Genomic DNA, 18,917 nt, shown 5'->3' on the forward strand with positions numbered 1-18,917 from the left:
AGAGATGGTAATAAACAGTCATGGAGCATTAAAACAATAAAAACTGTATTGCAGAGGGCTGGCCCGGTGGCACAGCGGTTCATTTCGTACATTCTGCTTCGGCGGCCTGGGATTCGCAGGTTCCGATCCCGGGTGCAGACAGTGCACTGCTTGTCAAGCCATGCTGTGGCAGGTGTCCCACATATAAAGTAGAGGAAGATGGGCACAGATGTTAGCTCAGGGCCAGTCTTCCTAAGCAAAAAGAGGAGTATTGGCAGCAGATCTTAGCTTAGGGTTAATCGTCCTCAAAAAAACGAAAAACTGTATTGCAGTGTTACTCAGTGTGGTTCCCAGACCACCAGTGACTTCATCATCACATGAGCACCAGGTGGTTTGTTAGTAACGTGGAATCTCAGGGCCCATCCTAGACCTTCCGAAACAGAATTCTTGGGGACGGGCCCAGAGGAACGAATGTTTTAACAAATTCTCCAGGGGGTTAATAATTTAAGTGTTCTTACAAATTCTGAAAGGTAAATTAATAATGTTATCTGTAATTTACATATAAAGCAAATGAGGAACAAGAGCGTATTCCAGTTTCCCCAGATTGTATGGGAAAGCCAGTTTGAAACGAGTGTCTGGCTTTTAGAATAAGTATCTATTCAGCCTGTTGTTGCTTTACTTTGAATGAAGATATTCCTCTTATTTACTTTGAATAAGATATTCATTTATTTCTGCTCTAAAGATAACCCATCTTGTCAACCGTCTGAATAATGTTGTGGAAAAACCATAGTGTTGGGATTAGGATTCTAGCCTCATTACTTACTGAGTCTTTGTCAAAATACTTTACTTCTGCGAGCTTGATTTCTTTCACATGTAAAATGTGGATAATAATAATTACCCCTGAGTTATGGGGCTTAGAGAATATATATATATAGAGAGAGAGAAAAAGATATATACCTACATAGATAGATTAGAGAATATATATTAGAGAATCATATATATATATAAAATATATTCCTTAACACTTGCTAAGTGCCAAATAAATGTTACATCTCTACTACCAAGATTTTATCTTCAACTAAATCCTTGAGCTAGAAAGAGGTATGATTACATTAGATTTTATAGCATTGCTAAGACAAACAAACTAGGATCAAAGTAAAAAACTGATTTCAAGTATTTGCGCTTACATTTTCAAGTGAGTTAAAAAATTTCTAAACTAAACTAAACTTTAATTTGATGAGTCTGAATTACTCAGTTCACGTACATTTATTATGGCCTTATCTTGTGCAAGAATCTGACATGTTCAAAGGATATAACACAGTCTTTAACCTCATGATACTCATTCTAAAGATCATTTTTTAAAGTCTGATAAAACAATTTAAAAATTGTTGACTTCTTCAGATTCAAGCTTATGGCACAATATTTTTATAAATTGTTAATAAATTATAGATTTATTAAACATCTTAAAATTATATATAATTTATAGTATATATTGATATTAGAATACACATTATGACATACATTAATATAATGAATATTGTAGTATAAGATTATACTATCAAAATTATAGTATAGATAATTATAGTCTAGATTAATATAGTATAAATTAATTATTGGAATGGAGTTAGCAAGTATAGATGACTCATGAATTTTTTCTAGGTAGGAGAGCAGAGAAATTGAGTCAAGTAAGTTTTTGCTTTGTTTTTGTTTGTTTTTAGATAGAAGGAACTTAAATTCACTTACATGCTGATAGAAATGATTTCATAGAGCTAGAACAATTAAATATGAAGGAGAGAAAGGGTAAAAGTATAGGAATCAAGTCCTTGAGGAGGGCAGAAGTAGCCCTGGGGAGCATGAGTCAGTGACAGGTGTGTGTGCTTCAACGCCCACTGGACCAAGGAAGGCAGAGAAGAAGGTGATCAATGCCAGTGGATTGGTAACTTTTATGTTGCTAATATGAAAGAGAGCTCATTAATGCTTCTTTTCTCTCACTGGAATTTTGAAGTAAGGTATTGAGCTGATGAGAGGATACTGGCAGTTTGAGATGAGAAATTTTGAAATAGTAGCTCTGAAGAATGGGACACACCCTAGAGGAAGGTAAAAGGATCGCTGGGCATTTTGAGTGCCAATTTGGGATTTGTAGTCATGAATCTAATTTAATCAAGCATTGGTTGCCACTCAGGTTCCTGCTTCTGTGTCTACCTCCTGGTTGGATCCTCTTGGACAATGAATGTTGCCAAACCAGGCTTATCAAGCCTGTTTGCACATCGTGCATGGAACAATCCAGTACTCTCACAGGGTCCTGTCAGATTCCCTGGCCTCTTTCTCATCCAGGTCTGGTTCCCCCACCCTCTCCATCAAGCCTGAGGACAGCCAAGTCTTGAGAAAAGCATATCAATGTATGCATCAGTAAGGCGACAACGACTTCGTGATCATCTTCTGGCTTGCCTCCCACCAGGCCCAGGTGGCTGGTAGACTGGTGTGGGTGATATGATGGAGACATGCTACTATAGATTCTGTTTGGTCAGTGGAGAGAAGAGCTCCATTCATTCTCACAAAATGAAGGGGTTGGAAAAAATGACGTGCAACATGCCTTTAAATCCTAAGAATTCTATCACTCTACATTGGCCCTACATCTTATCGTACCCAAGAAAATGTGTAAAGGTGTATAAATGATCAGAGGAGGACGGGAGAGGAGATGAGGGTGAGAGAGGGTCTGAGAGGGTGCACTGGCTTTTTCCCAGAGGAGAATGAAGAACATTCTAGCAAAAGGAATCCTGCTTTGAAGGAAACAGGGAGTTTAGGGGGCCTAGCTCTTGTGGGAAGGTACAAGTACCCTGGCAGTGATAATCTAAAGAGGGTATAAAGTGTTGGGAGACTCCACCAGAATAGATCAGAGGCCAGATTTTGAAGGCCTTATACGGATTGCTTAGGGATTGGGCTTGAGTCTACAGGTGGCGGCAGCTTTTCAAAGATGTGAAGCAGGGGAGTGGCATGATTTCAACTGTGCTGCAGAGATTTCCCTCAGGTCCTGGGGAGGAGTGTGGATTCAGATGCTGCAGGGAATATAACCACTTAGGAGGTTGCTGAAACAGTGATCACAGAGCACTCCAATCCCACAGAAGCCTAAAATAATGTCTCAATTCCAAATAATTGATTGCATACCTACGGAGTGGTGTTCCCTGGGCTGAGCTGGCATTCAAAGCTGTATCTTAATACATGACTGATATTCAAGAAAATGTTTTAAAATTATTGTGGATTGAAGGAATCTGAAGTAATTAATCACTTGGCTTCCCATTACCCTATTTTCAGTTCTCGTCATTTAGTGTTACACTCTTCATGCCACTGTTTAAATATACGTTAGCTTTCACTTGTCATAGGCTTAGCAGGCTTCCATCAGATTCTGCCAAGCATGACAACCAACAACACACACAATCTCCAAGTGCAGAAACTTAAAAAAAAATACCTTCCTGGAAATCTCAGAACTAAAAATATCATGTGAAAAATCGTGGTGGAAAAAATATATTAAAATTAAAACATATGGGGTTTAATTTTAAGTCTTTGTACTAAAAGATTGAAACTGGAAAAGAGATATGACTATACTCCCAGAAAGCTTTTAAAAAGAACAAATAGTTATTTTAAAATTCATACAGGATTAAAATGATGAAGATGTAGCTCTAAATTGAAAAGAATTTTTACTTAAAAATTATATAATACTTAAAAGTTTTCAAATTGTTTTATTTTATTTTATTTTTTTGGTGAGGAAGATTCACTCTGAGCTAACATCTGTTGCCAATCTTCCTCTTTTGTAGGTTGAAGAAGATTAGCCCTGAGCTAACATCTGTGCCAGTCTTCCTCCACTTAGTATGTGGGTTGCTGCCACAGCATGGCTGATGAGTGGTGTAGGTCTGTGCCTGGGATCCAAACCTGCAAACCCAGGCCACTGAAGCAGAGTGCCCTGGACTTCACCACTATACCATAGGGCCGGTGGTCCCTCAAACTGTTTTCACATATGTTACCTCAATCGATCAGCAGAATAACCTTTGAGATTGGTAAGACAAATAATATCCTTATTCCTGTTCTACAGAGGAAAACATGGAGTCTCAGAAAGACTAAACTACTTATTCAAAGTCACGGTCAGGCATTTGTTGAATCAGCATTGTAATTCAGATTTCTTCACAATAAATTCTATACACATTGCCTTCCAGAGGGAAATAAACAATCGTCTATTCATCTATTCATTCTTTCATTCTTCACACATCTATTTAGTGCCTATTAGTAAAAAGCACTGGATGGGGTGCTGTGAGATTTATGGAGATAATAAATCACAGTCTCGCTGTCAGAGGGACCAGCAGGAGAGGTAAGAGGTTCACAAACAGCTGTGCACACGGTGGAAAATGAGGTCTAACAAGACAGTAATAGAAAAAATTATGTAAGTCATCATTGGGATAAATATTTCTGGCTGAGGAGTCATGGAATGCTGTATTGGGAAGATGGTATTTTAGCTAAATCTTAATTAGAGGTTGGCATTTGGGCAAAGAGGGACAGGGTGTGAATTCCAAAGAGTGGGAACAGCATGCGCAAAGGGAGGGAGAAAGTCAAGCACAAGATGTGCATGAGAAACAGCGAAGCATCTTTTCTCTGGAGCAGAGCATTTGAAGACAGACAGGAAGACAAGGCTAAAAACTTTTTTAAAGACTGGAGAAGGTGCTTACAATTTTCGTAGCGGGCAGAAGTGGGTGATGAAAACAGTCAGGGTTTGTTGAAGCCATGCAAGTTTAGGTTCAAATATAAGACCCCACTGCTTAGAAGCTGTGTGACTCTGACCAATGGATATAGTTACTCTAAAGCTTTCATATGTCATCCATAAAATGAGGACATTTGTTAAATATTTCATAAATATTTTTCAAAATAATAAACATATTTTACCTTCAGGGTGGATGTGAGGATCAAATGAGAGGATGTTTGAGAAGCAACTGGCACAAGAAGGTCCTCGGTAAAAATTCATTTATTTTCCCATTCTGGGGTAGTTGGCGGGGGACCCCGGGGGTGTTTGCTGAGGGTGGTGATGTAATGAGAGTCAGGTTGGAGTAAAGCGAATGTGCTGGGTGAATTAGAAGAGAGAGGGAGCAAAGATTACAGGCAAAAAGTCTTTTTTGCAATAGACCACACAGGGAAAGGAAGGTCTCAATGAAGTAACACTTCTGGGAATATTTCATATCTAGAATGATGAAAGAACATTACCACAAACTCTAATTACGTCAAAGTTAAATGCAGAAGAAGATGACATCGAAATCGATTCTGGAATATTTCTATAGGAAAAAATCCGAATGAAACCAAACTTTGAAATAAAAGATGCTTTCATACTGAGCTCATATTAGAAGCAGGGGCTCCAAGTCTTTCAGTCCTCCCATCTTTGATCTCCAGGAGAGGTCATTTGGATGAAACAAAATTTTCTCAACCCTCTGCACCTGGATAAATTTCCACCTCTCAGAACACCTATTCAGGAAACTCGACCGAATTACCTGAGTAGGGATTCACTTCAAAAGGTGTCTTTTTAAAAAGATTCATTTAAAGTTAGGGACTTTGATCATGAGGGTATGCCAATAGCTTACTTGACCATGATCCCACTGTCAGGAAAGTCCATCTGGTCAAATATGAGGCAGCTGTTTGTCCAGTGGTCTGGTCTATGGAGTCATTCTTTTCCTTTTTTTCCTTCAAAAGACCTAAGAATTTACTAAACAAAGTGTCTCTGAAGTTGGCTCACCGCCGACCTCAGTGAAGAGTGAACACTGTCTCCTGAGCATCCTGGGGGAAAAGCATGCAACTTATAACATCAATAACAAACTTGTCAAGCACATAAAAGCAAAATGTGCAGAGTGCACAAACAGCATTTTGTAGGAAAAGAAGGAGTCATTCTTTTGGAAATGGATACGTGAGGTTTGAAAGCCACTCTCTCCACATATTATATTCGTTTGCCAAAGCCAAAGCAAGGCTGGGAAAAAAACTCCTATTTCTTTTAAACTTCCAACCATAAACATTTAAATGTTTCTAAATGTTTGTGTATTAACTAAATATTTATGAATGTAGAAGTGAACTCTTAGTAACAGATATTTATTGAGTACTCTCTGGTGTGTTGAGAACACCCAGTGTTCTATAACTCTACTTAAGACTAGGCCTTGGGTAAAAGAAGTGGATGGAAGGGGGAGCAGGGCTGACCCTTGACGTTTACAATCTTGGTCCAGAGAAAATGTGTGTGTGTCTGCCCACGTGCCTATGAAATGGAACAATCAGACTCTGCTCCCCTTAGCGGCCTTGAATCTTTCTCCTGTGAGAGCGCCTGAAAGAATTCAATGACTTTTTTAGGGTTTCAACACCAGGATAATTGTTGATTGGTGATTTCACATCTAATGCAAGACTCTGTAAACTCCTGGGAGACACGTTCCCCTGTCTCTACCGCCCCCTGCAGTCCACAGAGGAGGCCTATACGGATCCCATCTTCCTGGACCACACCAGTCCCCCAAGCTCCTGGCTGCGTGGCTGCAGTAGTTGGTGACGGCCAGTCAGGAGGCCAGCTCAATCAATCCCCAGAAAAAGGCTGTAATTAAGACCGAACACTTACCACTTCCTAAGAGATCATCTGGAAAAAAATTCCACCATGCTTTTCAACACCGCTTATTTGAATCTTCACCATGACTCCAAACTTTCCAATGTCTCTGCTTTCCCTCAGATTCTCATCGCTACGTATCTCTGTACATCCTCTACTCTGATTCAATCCTTCTCCCCTCCTAACTCCCTAACTCTTTCCAAGGAATCTTGTTACTGCAAGTCTGTCATTAGCAAAATCCTCTCTGACCTCATCCCTTTCCTGGACCCTCCCTCCACCTTCTTGCTCTAGCTCGTTGCTGGCTATCCCTGGGACTGCTCTTTTACCCGCACCCCAATTGTCACTGATTCTGAAGAGGGACGGGTGTCCTCCTAGTTCCTCACTGGCACTTCTAGACAATTTTTGCTCCTGTCTCCTTTTAAAAGCTCAACTTTTGAAAGGCAACAAACTATACACTCACCATCTTTCCTGTTAGAGTCCTTCACCCCATTCCAGGCCCTTCCCTCACCCCTAAATCACAGACGATTCTAGCACCTGGTTCACTGTCCTCTTTACCACTCCTCCTCTCATTGTTCTTAATGATTTCAATATCCACCGAAGCGATCCATCCAGTACCCTGCCTATCCAATTCCCTGCCTTCCTCACTTCCAAAGACGTTTCCTCCATCTCCCCTTAGCATTCCTTCCTCTATCATTGCCCAAAACTGCACTACTTACAAAATTTTGATCCCAAGCATACACTTCTCCAATTACCATTATCCATCTTTTCAGATTTCCTGCAGTGTCCTCACTTCAACCCCAGCCGCACAGTCGATCCGCTGACTCTGGCACTCTTTTGGAGAACATAAATCCCTTACAGTCTTCCCCTTTTCCTTGCCAAGTTGAGAGTCCACAATCCTGCTCTATTCATTTGGAAAAGCCCCAAACCTAGTTAAATCCACCTCTTCAATGGCGCTTCTTCTGCACACAAGCACCTGAACGTGGAGCGAGAAAAACAAACAAATGATGACTGGTCTCTGTTTAAATTTATGACCACAAATCTCAAGTGGGCTCTTATTGCTGCCCAGGACTTTTACAGCATTTTCCTACTTAATTCACTTTCTCACTCTCCTAGAAGAATATTTCCTATCTCTGTCTCCAGATCCTCAGTTTCAGCTAATGACCTCATTTGTTATTTAACGTAGAAAATAGGATAATTCAGAAGAGAACTATCTCGTATTCCCCAAAACCAAGTCTTTCAACCAATTTGCGTCTATAGATCCATACTTCCCTTCTTTCATATTAAAATGAATGAACTGGTAAAGAACAGCTAAGGCAATTTTGAAGAACAACTATAAGGACTCACATTTCAAACAGTAATATTTATTATGAAGCTATAGGAGTTAAGAGAATGTAGTATTGGCACAAGAACAGACAAAGAGACTAATGGAACAGAACAGAGTCCAGAAACAGACCCAAACATGTACATTTATCTGATTTATGAAAAATGTGGCATTGCAGTGAAGTGGAGAAAGTATGGGCTTTTTAATAAACAGTGTGGGTCAAATGGAAATGTACATGGAAAAAAATTTTGAACTCTGACACACCATACTAGAAATTAATTCCAGATGAATTGTAGATCTAAATATAAAAATAAAACAATAAAACTTTTAGGGAAAAAAAGACCATTGATAAGATTTAGTCGAAGATATTTTGAATAGGACATAAAAAGAAAAAGATTATAAACAAGACTATAATAAGATTAGAACTATCTGTTCATCAAAAAACACTATTATATTAAGAGAGTGAAAAAGCAAGCCACAGAGTGAGAGAAGACATTTGCAATGCAAATATTTGACCAAGGAATAGAATATATAAATAACTACCACAAATCAATACGGAAAGGCAATCCCCTAACGGGAAAATAGGCAAAAGACTTGAATAGATACTTCTTAAAAGGGGATACCCAAACAGTCCACAAAATATGAAAAGAGGCTCAATTTTATGTCCCTAGGGAAATGCAAATTTGAACCATAATGGTATACCAGTGCCTAACAACCAGAATTCCTAAAATGAGAAAGACAATGCCAAATGTTGGCAAAGATGTGATGCAAAGAACCCTCCATACATCGTTAAGAATGCGTATTGCTGAGGGCGGAAACTGGTAGAACCGCCTGGGGAGACTGCTGGGCAGCATCTACCAAAACGGAACACACGCAGCTATAACCCAGCGATCTCACTTTCTGATAGATATCCCAGAGAAATGTATACACATGTTCACCAAAAAAACATACCCAAGTATTTTTACAGCAGCACTATTCGTAATCACCCAACACTGGACACAACCCAATGTCCATCAGCAGTAGAATGGCTGAAAAGATTGTAGTGTATTTATGCAAAAGAACACTATTCAGTAAAGAGAATAAATGAATTGTATCTACAGGCGACAACATGGATCAATTTTACAAACATAATATTAAGAGAAAGAAGCCAGACATGAAAAAGTACCTTCTCTATAATTCCATTTATATAAAGTTCAGAAACAGGCAAAAATTAATCTAAGGTGTTGGAAGTTTGGAGAGTGATTACCCTAGGTGAGAGGTAGGGGCTGTTTTAAAACAAAATGAATTTATGAAATATCCTATAACAAATGCACATGATTTGAGTTACCTTTGCATTTGTTAAAAATGATCATCATGGCATTCCAAGTGGAAAAAATAAAAAACAAAATAGTAAAAACACAAAATTATTGCCAAAGGTATAAATTCCGTTCAGATTGCCAATCTTTCCTTCACTAAAGTCTACATAAAACGCATGTGTAAATTTTGCAAAACTTATAATTCTTTCTGAAGCCTTCACTGTATCCTCTTTAAAGAGATGGTGTCATTTTTCCATGTCTTTACTGCAAAATTGTAAAAAAAAAAAAAAAGGTGAGAAAATGACTTTGAAATAAATCATGAAATAAATCAAACGCAGGCTGTCACTTTCTCTCGCCCTTTCTACCACCAGGCCAACTTTGACACCTACGGTACCGTTTCTCAAAGTCCAGCGCACAGAACCCCCGAATCACTACCTCTCTTGGAATCTGTGGTCACATCTATATAAAACGGGGTGACAATAGCAACTATGTCATAGAGTTGTCGTCAAGATTTAATGACATAAAAACACATTATCCTGGAACATAGTAACTGCTCCACAGATGCTAGCGTGTAGTGTAATACTCTCAATTTATATTAATAGTGTCAACGTTAGAATAACCTGACATGCTTGGTAAATCACTATTGATTTCTGGGCTCAAACCCAGACCTACTGAAGGGGAACTGATGGTTGGGCCTGGAAATCTGCATTAACCAGTATTTTTGGGTGATTCTTTTTGCACTCTCAAATTTGATAACCACTGTCCAGAGATTAGGGCTTACTTCTTACTTGTTTCTCGTTGCACACAATGAATGTTTGTTGATGGGCTGACTGATGTTCAATATTGCCAGATGGGTATGGTGTAAATTATTAAAGAAATCCGGAATTTGTTATACATTTGTGCAGTACGGGGAATAGATTTTCATATTTTGACTCCAGCAAAATATAAAGGGAAGGTTGTTTTGTTAATACTATCAAAAGTAGCTTCCGTCTCAATTATTTAAACTCTTTTTTTTATAAATGTGCAGACATTTGAATCCTCTCATATTTCACATAACCTTTTTTTCCCCTTAAAATAATTCCATTTAGGTTTTTACTGCTTCTTTTCAATTTTTTTTAACTTGAGGATCCAGAAAGCATAGACATGTGCTCATGGAGAGGACAAATGACCACATTCTCTGGGCTCTGCATTATTACCATTAGACCCACAACTAGGCTTCCATAACCACTTTCTTTCTTATATCTGTGTTCATTTAAAGGAAAGTTCTAGCAATTTGTCTAAAAGGAGAACTGCAAGTGAAAATGGCTTCAACTGTTTAATTCAAATAGAAATTAAATCAAATCACAGTAGCTATTTGAACTTTTTGTCCATAAAACAGTTACACAACTTGTTGCATTGAGTAGAAGGTTGCAATAGGAGAATAAATCCCCTGAGATGTTTGATTCCTTGAAAGCACAGGAGAATCAACTTTTGACAACAGAGAAAAATTAGGAAGTATTCGTTTCTGTTTCATGTCATTAAGTAGACATAAAGATTAAAAGATAAAACCCAGATATTTTATCAGTTTTGTTAACGTTTAGGAACTAAATGGTCTTGTTTGGCGAAAAGCCTTAAACATATGCTTTATTGTGAAAGATAAATTCGTATAATTCAGTTACACATTTTTTCAACTACTGTTGGCTATCTGAGTAAATCCGTCTTCTATAAATTAGTGGAAGAGGTTCAGAGCCTTCATGACATTTATTTCATAAGACAAATATAAGAGTGGTTGGGATTAGACATGAAGAACTTGACTTCCAGGCCACCAGATGGACTTGATATTTTCCAGCCAACAATCTGTTCCTTTATAAATATCAAATGCCCTTGACTTTCTGATGCCACAGTTAACCTCTAAAATGACTGAACTACAACAAGACTCTTTTCTCCCTTTCTATCAAGAAAGGAAAGGATGGGCTTTTTTTTTTCTTTTCTGGCAGTGATGCTAAATTCTAACAGTTTGCTAAGCAGTGGAAATCATGCTGTAAGCAAAAGTGTCTGCAAGACAGAGATTCTGACAAAATAGTCTTTATTTTTCCAATGGATACTGGCTACTGTTATAGGATCCACTTCCAAGGACAACTTCACCGAAGCGAGGGTTCCCTAACACCGAGATCACAAGACACACTGAAACCATTAAGGCTTCTCTTCTACCTCTGTCCAGGGGTAGCCTGACCCCCGGATCTACTAGTGTATCTCGTTTCACAGGCTGAATTCAGACACCCAAATCAGTTACAGTAACCTATGTCCCGATAGGATAGAGGAAAAATATGAAAATGAGCCAACACTTTAAGTAGAAGATTTAGCTGTTTGTCAAAGCGACAATAATATTAAAAACACTATAGCATCCAAATAGTCTGATTTCTCTTAGAGTTACTCAGAAAATTCTCAGACATATGAGGAGAAGCAGAAAACTTCAAACGAAGTTTGACTCCTATTGAGCATTTACCATTGAATTTCCTTGTATTTGAAGGACTGCCTTGGCAAATACATATGGCCTTGGTTAGCGATCCAGTAAAAGAAAATAACCTATCAGAGACTCCGGGTCAGGTGTACCCTGGTCAGATTCTACATGGCCTTATAGCTGTCTCCTTGACCTCTCTTCTCTGCCATGACCTAGGGCTTTGATTATTTACTTCTAGATTTAAGAACAAACCAAGAGTTGCATAAAATTTTTGGCCTTTCTTTTTGGTGATAGTGACTGTGAATTCGATTGTGACACCTAAAACAAAATGTGAGCATGCTCCAGAGCCAAAATCGATTTGGAAAAGGAGACCACTTCCGGTCATCTTTGGTTGGTAGATGAGTTTACAAGCACTGATTTCATTTAAAAACTCAGAAGGGACTTCACAGCAGGCTCTGAGAGGAAGCAAAGCCGCTCTAGACTAGTGAGGAGACTTTCCAGATCATTAATAGGGCATCCATTTTAACACCCACCATAACTCAATACCACATTTCATTCATTCATTCATTCATTCCCCGTATTTTCGGCTACTCCCTTAAATTAGGAGCTGGATCTTAATTAAGTGCTTAAGATTTCTCCAAGGAATAAATATATGAAGCAGTAACACTTACTTTCCAGTAATAAACTGACTCCTGGACGGTGTGCAAATAGGCTGGACATAGTAGTTCTCCAGTTTAACTCCTTCAGCAGCAAGTTTGTCAAGAGTGGGAGTCTTTATCTCCGATCCGTGGTAACCCACATCTCTAAATCCCTGATCATCGGCTAGGATGAAAATGAGATGGGGCTGGGAGGTGGCAGCTGTGCTGGGCTCCGGCCTTTCTCCAGCTTGAGCTCGGAAGGCCGCTTCCTCCTCGTCCTCCAAGCCCTGGCCCCAGGACAGGTAACCATAGGTGAGGAGGCTGAGGACCCAGAAGCCTGCCAGCGCCCCCATGGCTAGCATCTTTCCCGGCCAGACCCAGGCCTGCGGAGGCGGCGGAGGCGGATGCCCCGCGCATTCCCTGGGGGCCATTCACTCGGGTCCCAGCTGACGCTCGACACGCAGAACCACGCACCCCGCGCCGCCGCCGGCGCACACATGCACGCGGGAGGGGTGGACCGAGCAGGCGGCGGAGGGTCTCCACCCGGAAAGAAGCCCTACGCTCCTCTCAGGATCAGCACGTCCCACAACTTGAATCTTCCAGAAGTGATGGCTTAACGGATGGGCCGTCGGGAAAGCAAGGAGTCGCTCTTCTCCATCAGATTTCACTTTCTCCTCCTCCTCCTCGCTCCCCAGAGCAGCTTCCACAAAAAAAGTTAATACCTCCACCCAAAAGTTCTTGGGAGAAAAAATTCAACTAAGGAATGGAGAATCCCCTCGGGCGCGGGATTTTCCAGAGCGCTCTCAACGTTGGGGAGCGGGGCTCCCCCGAGGGCGCGCGCACGGATGGCGGTGGGTCATCAGCCCGTCCAGCGGTCCCCTCACCTGGAAAACACTGGGAAGTTGAGCCGCCGCGCCTCGCTCTTACCCGGGCAGATGAGGCGCTGCCCGGAGCGGACCGGCTGCCCGATCACCGTCTGCACTTTCACAGGGCTCTCTCTTCTCCCGGTCCTCTCCAAGGCGTTTGTCAATCTTCCCGACACTCACCAGGCGGCGAAGTGAGAGAGAAGGCCGTTTCCTGACCTCCCTCCGGCGCTACCTCCCCTCCTCTGCAGGAACTGCGGGCAGCGAGTCCTTCTCCGGGCCGCTGGAGCGCGTGGGGACCGCAGCGGGGTCCCTGCCCCCGTGGCCGCTCCACACCGAGCCCGCTTGGTCTCCGCAGAGTTGGTGCACCCGGCGGAGGCGCTGCAAGCTGCGTGCGTTTTGTCAGCTAACTTACTTAGTTTTGGCACTCGGAGTTCTTTGCTGCCTCCTCCCTCTTTTCTCTCCAGTGAATCACAGAACTGTACTTTCTGCGTTAGCTCCCCCAGGAAGGGGGGGGGGGTCGGTTTAGAGGTTCGACCTTTCCTTTTTTCCTTTCCGGGAGGAGGATGGAGGAGGGAGGGGTGGCTTTGCGGGAGAGCGAGCGAGCTGCGGGGGATCCGCCAGGGCTACCGCCTCCCTGGGTCGCGCCGGCTGCCCTCCATCATCCGGAGAGAGGGAAACCCAAGGCGGCGCGAATGGGGAAGGGTGAGGTGGGCGCTTCTCTTCCTGGGTCTGTGAATGAAGAGCCCGCTCTCCCGTCCCGAATGTTGCGCTTGCAAACTTTTCCTGGCTTTGGAGGGAGTGAGAGGGGAAGAACAGGAGAAGCAGCAGCCTGCGTAGCACACTCTTCCTTTCTTCCTCTTCTGGTTTTCCTTTACTAGTCCCTTTTCCCCCTGCCTCTCCCCCATTTTTCCTACTCCTTCTATCCCCGCCTCTTTTTTTTTTTTTTTTAACAGTCGCGACCACAAGTTTTTAAGTTGAATTTCCTTTCCCTATTGCTGGCCTTTCCGGCCTGACTTCCTTATTAGCTTCTCCCTACGAGAAGAGATTGAGATTGCTCCCTCCTATTACCTCTCCCTAAACTTACCCACAGGGTGTCTCCAGCCAAGAAGGTGGGGAAGAAGAGGGAAGACAGTTCACCCTCCAGAACCGCGAGGCCAGTCTGCGCTCCTGCAGTAAGGAAGCCACCGTTTCCCATCCAGTAATTCCGGGAATTCCAGGAACTTCATCACGTTTTTTTTTTTTTTTTTTTAACTATGTGGAGTAAAACCATTGTAAAAGCTTGTCCTGATCTTGAAGATATGCCTGCTTTTACCAGAATCATAGGCTTTTAAAGCCCTGCCCAAAGGCAGGAAAGGCATTTATAACATCGATAGAGGAGTAATCAATGCCAAGAGCCATTGAGATATTTTTTCTCCCCCCAAAATTCATTCAACAGTTATTTATTTATTATTTATATATCTTTAAAGTTTATTTTTTTATTGAGGTAACATTGATTTGTAGTATTATATAAATTTCAGGTGTACGTCATTATGTTTCAATTTCTGTGTAGACTACATCATGTTCACCACCCGAAGACTAATTACCATCTGTGACCATACATGTGCCCTATTACTCCTGTCGCCCCCCCCCCCTCTGGTAGCCACCAATCTAATCTTTACATCCATGTGAACAGTTACGTATTGAACACCTACTATGGGCTGGGGCATAAAATGTCAGATTCTCCCCATTGCCTAAGCATAAACCTAGGCTTCATTTAGTCATTTATTTTAATTCCTTCCTGTTGTTAGAGCTCCTGTTGAGTTTCTAGGCAAAACATTTGTAAAATGGAAACTTAGCTGCTTTGAAACTTGCAATGTGCTCCATGTGGTTAATTTCACTAGCAAGTGTAGCCTCCTACTAGTTTATTCTCTTCCCCGAGGCCATTCTGGTTAGTCGGTAGGGTGAGGGTCGGTTTTAGAAGACCTGTTTGGAAATGTGCTCTTGGTGATTCTGTGAGTTAAATCATCAAATACGTAACGGGTGACCTCACTATTGGGAGATTGAAAAGCACTGTGAAGTAAGGCTCCGGGCTTCGTAGGCCTAACCAGGGGCTTGACTGGAAAAGATGCAAACAAACCTTCAGATGGGTCCAGGGACTTTAGTTGGGGATAGTCAATGACATAGCACAAGAAGTGTCCATCTTGCTGTGCAAGAACGATGGCCATTTTCAGTTGAGATTTCAAGTAAGAATAAAAAATAATAATCATTCAACATTTACGGAATATTTACCATGTGTTAACCATTATACTCCATAAAGTGATACATACACACACGTATACACGTGCACACATATATGCTATATAGTATCTCTATAGTGCTTTATATACTTTATCTCCCTTCCTTCTCCAGCACCGTATGAGGCGTTTGTCCCTTCAACAAATATTTGAGGAGCTGGGCCAGTGCTGGACACTGATGGGAACGTGATGGTGAGCTGAACCAGTGCAGCCTCTGCTCTGGTGGAACTTACACTGTCGCGGGGGAGAAATGTTCCGAGCAGCTGAGTCCCCCAAAACTCCAGCAGTCACCTACTATTCTGTAGTATTCTGAATAAGTATTCAGACAAGTGTTCTGAAAAAAAGAACAAAATTCAAAGAAATCTTAAAGAATCCTGACTAGACTGGGTGTCGTTAGGGGGTGAGATGGTACAGGAAAGGGACCTTTAAAATGAGGGAGATGTTATTTTATTTGTTATCCCCCTTTTGCAGAAAATTTAGACTTAGAAATCCCTCTGACTTTAAAACTCATGTTTTTCAAAAGATATTCTTCCCACGAGTGGGTTTTAAGATCTTTTCCGGCCCCATAGCACACAGAACAGAGCTGCCAGAGTTAGAGAATTCTAAACCCCACATGAGGCATGAAGACTCTCCACACTCAGGAGAGAAGGGCAGAACTCCAGCCCGTAAGAAGCCATTTCTGGAGTAAACAGGACTAACACTAAGGAAGACTAAGAACTATTGACAGTTAGTCAGGAGAGCCAAGAAACAAGAATGGTCATGCCATGCTAGACCAAATGAGCTGTGACTCAGAGGGGAAAATCCACCAGCTGAGGGCCCTACCCACAGTGGGAATTAGGTAATAAGAGTTATTCCCACATGTGTAAAGAAGATCTTGAGAGTGAAATCAGAGGCTGCTGAATGCCATGCTTTGTTGTACATTTACTGGTATTATAAGTACATAAACTCATTTCCCATAGGATTGGGTTTCATACACTCTACACAACAGTTTTCGCATCCTCATGAAATCCCAAGTTAAAGATCTTCTATAAATTAGTAGTTCTTTCCTGACTTGCTCAAGACAGCATTTTGGAGTTTAGGCATCAGCTTTCCTTAAGGAATCACATTTTAGGTTTATTTTGGCTTGCATGTGATCACGTTACAAACACACTCCTCTAGATATAGAATGATTATATAAACATTAAAGGTACTATTTGATTCAGCTTAAAAAACGAGACAAGTAGAATTACTTAGAGATGAAATTAATGTGGACTGATTACTCAGGTGAGGCTTAATCAGGAGGTGGGAATGAAGCTATTCCTTAAAGGATGAAGAAAGTTTGGAAAGGAAAGAAGAAGGTAAAGGAAGGGCATTTCAGGTAGAAGAAAAGAGAAGACCAGCTGACTGAGACATGTTTGGACTGGAAAAGTATGGGAAATCATGTTAACAAGTTCAAGTGACACCAGATATTAAAAGGCTTCGAAAAGAGATGAAGGGTATCAGTTTGATTGTGGGGGCATTAGCAGCCATGAGGTCCTTCAAGCAGGACATCACATGATAAAATACTTCAGTAAATCTTACTAAGGTCATTCCCGGGATGGATTTACAGAGATAGAGGCTCAAAATGAGTTGCTTCAGTTCATCAAAGTTTGAAGAGTTGTAATTTTACCCTGAGAGTAATGAGTCTATCGAAGTTTTTTGTTTAGAGCAAGACATGATGAAAAATAAAGGAAAAGATATCCCAGGACATTTTCAGGGAGAGGTTTGAGGGAGTAAAGACTAGAATCACACCACTGCCACGATGCGTAAAATTTCTACCGCACCTATATTCCTTAGATTAAAGAACGACGCTATGAGTATGTCATGTGATGGGAAAGAGGCATTTGTTAAAAGTTAGGAAAGAAGTAATTAATCAACTAAAAGGCAAATAAGTGACAAAGGAATCAGAGACCCAAGATAGGACCTTCTTTGACTGGATAGTAGAAAAAGAAAGGAAGGAGTAGGGTAATTGACAGGATGGTCACCACCAGAGAAGGGACATCAGAATAAGGTGCCATAGTGTGGCCTGAGGCTCTTCAGGGGGTAGACCAAGGGTGGTGGACAGTCAGGGGTGGAGGGTGGGCTGAGAGAATGCATATGAGGAGCCTATCAGTAAACAGAGAAGCTAAGAAAATCACAGACGAGCAGTAGAATGGCTAGATGCACAGTATTTCTTTGAAACATCCATATTAATCTTCACCACAAAGATATTCCTGCCCTCCCCAGGAGGCGTGGACAGAATTGCCCCAGCTTACAACTGCATAAACCTAAACACACTTTCTCGCCTAGTAAGACAGCATGCCTGCCACACCGTCCTCCTTTCTTCTGTAGGTATTTGTTTTCAACTAAACTTGTACTGAGATGTTTAAAAGATACAGCTAACTTTTAGATGTAGATTTAAAAAAGTTGTGAAAACAGTCAACAGGGATTTACAGACTATTAAAAAGATTGAAAACTCAAGTGCTGCTTGTTTGGGTTTATAAGTGCATTAAGTACTTAAAGATGAAGGAATGTCACCAAGTTTAAATTCATGCACAAGTAGTCTAAAACACGCATTTGTCCTAATAGAGTCATGTTGATGTGGATCCCATTTAATAAACTCCTTATTAAACATTATTAACTCCTTTTTTTTGGGGGGGGGGAAGACTAGCCCTGAGCTAACTGCTGCCAATCCTCCTCTTTTCGCTGAGGAAGACTGGCCCTGAGCTAACATCCGTGCCCATCTTCCTCTACTTTATATGTGGGATGCCTACCACAGAATGGCGTGCCAAGAGGTGCTGTGTTGGCACCCGGGATCCGAACTGGCGAACCCTGGGCCACCAAAACGGAATGTGCTCACTTAACCGCTGCGCCACCGGGCCGGCCCCCATTATTAACTCTTTATTAGACTCTGGGACAGAGGGTGCTTTGGGCCGTTCATAAGAAACAAGAGCTCTCTGAATCAGACAAAGTAGGATGCTGAAGGAGCTGGTTTAGTAATTGCTAAGTAAAGATCACTTCCCTTTTTGGGGAAGTCTCTGTTAAAACAAGCTGTAATATTTATAAAGAAAAGGTGAGTAATGTGAGACACCCTAAATTTCAACCGTGTATAAATGTACCCACCCAAAAGTAACAATTCTTTTGACATTAGAAACTCAGAAAACCTGAACTGTCAAAGAAGAGATCTTTCTTTCATTCAACAACAAATATCTTTATGTGAAAGTAGATTTGTAAACAAAATTTTTACAATGGGGAAATCTGGTAATTTCCACAGTTTTGAAATCTGTTCTTATTGCTTAAATTGTAAGTAAAATTCTACTTTCTGTTTAAGATATCAATTCCTAAACCTGGCTGCTCATTGATTACTTTAGGAATCTTTTTATAAAAAAAGGAAATTCCCAGCTGCACCCAAGACCTAAATCAAAATATCCAGAGAGAAAAGCTCTCCAGGTGATTCTGGTGTGAATACAGTTTTGAAAACCACTGATTTAGGATCTAAAG

The 18,917-nt window shown here is 41.2% G+C and overlaps 1 protein-coding gene across 1 annotated transcript in view; it reads right to left on the minus strand.

The window, feature by feature from the left end:
- ARSJ (arylsulfatase family member J) overlaps positions 1-17,938 on the minus strand; it is a 78,274-nt gene extending 60,336 nt beyond the window's left edge. Inside the window, exon 1 of the mRNA XM_014859931.3 lies at positions 12,314-17,938. Within this exon, the coding sequence (XP_014715417.3) occupies positions 12,314-12,711 (398 nt within the window). The 5' untranslated portion in view covers positions 12,712-17,938. The remainder of the gene's footprint in view (positions 1-12,313) is intronic.
- Between the last annotated feature and the right edge of the window lie 979 nt (positions 17,939-18,917).

The sequence above is a fragment of the Equus asinus genome, chromosome 3 (assembly GCF_041296235.1).
Source record: "Equus asinus isolate D_3611 breed Donkey chromosome 3, EquAss-T2T_v2, whole genome shotgun sequence".
Taxonomy (NCBI): Eukaryota; Metazoa; Chordata; class Mammalia; order Perissodactyla; family Equidae; genus Equus; species Equus asinus.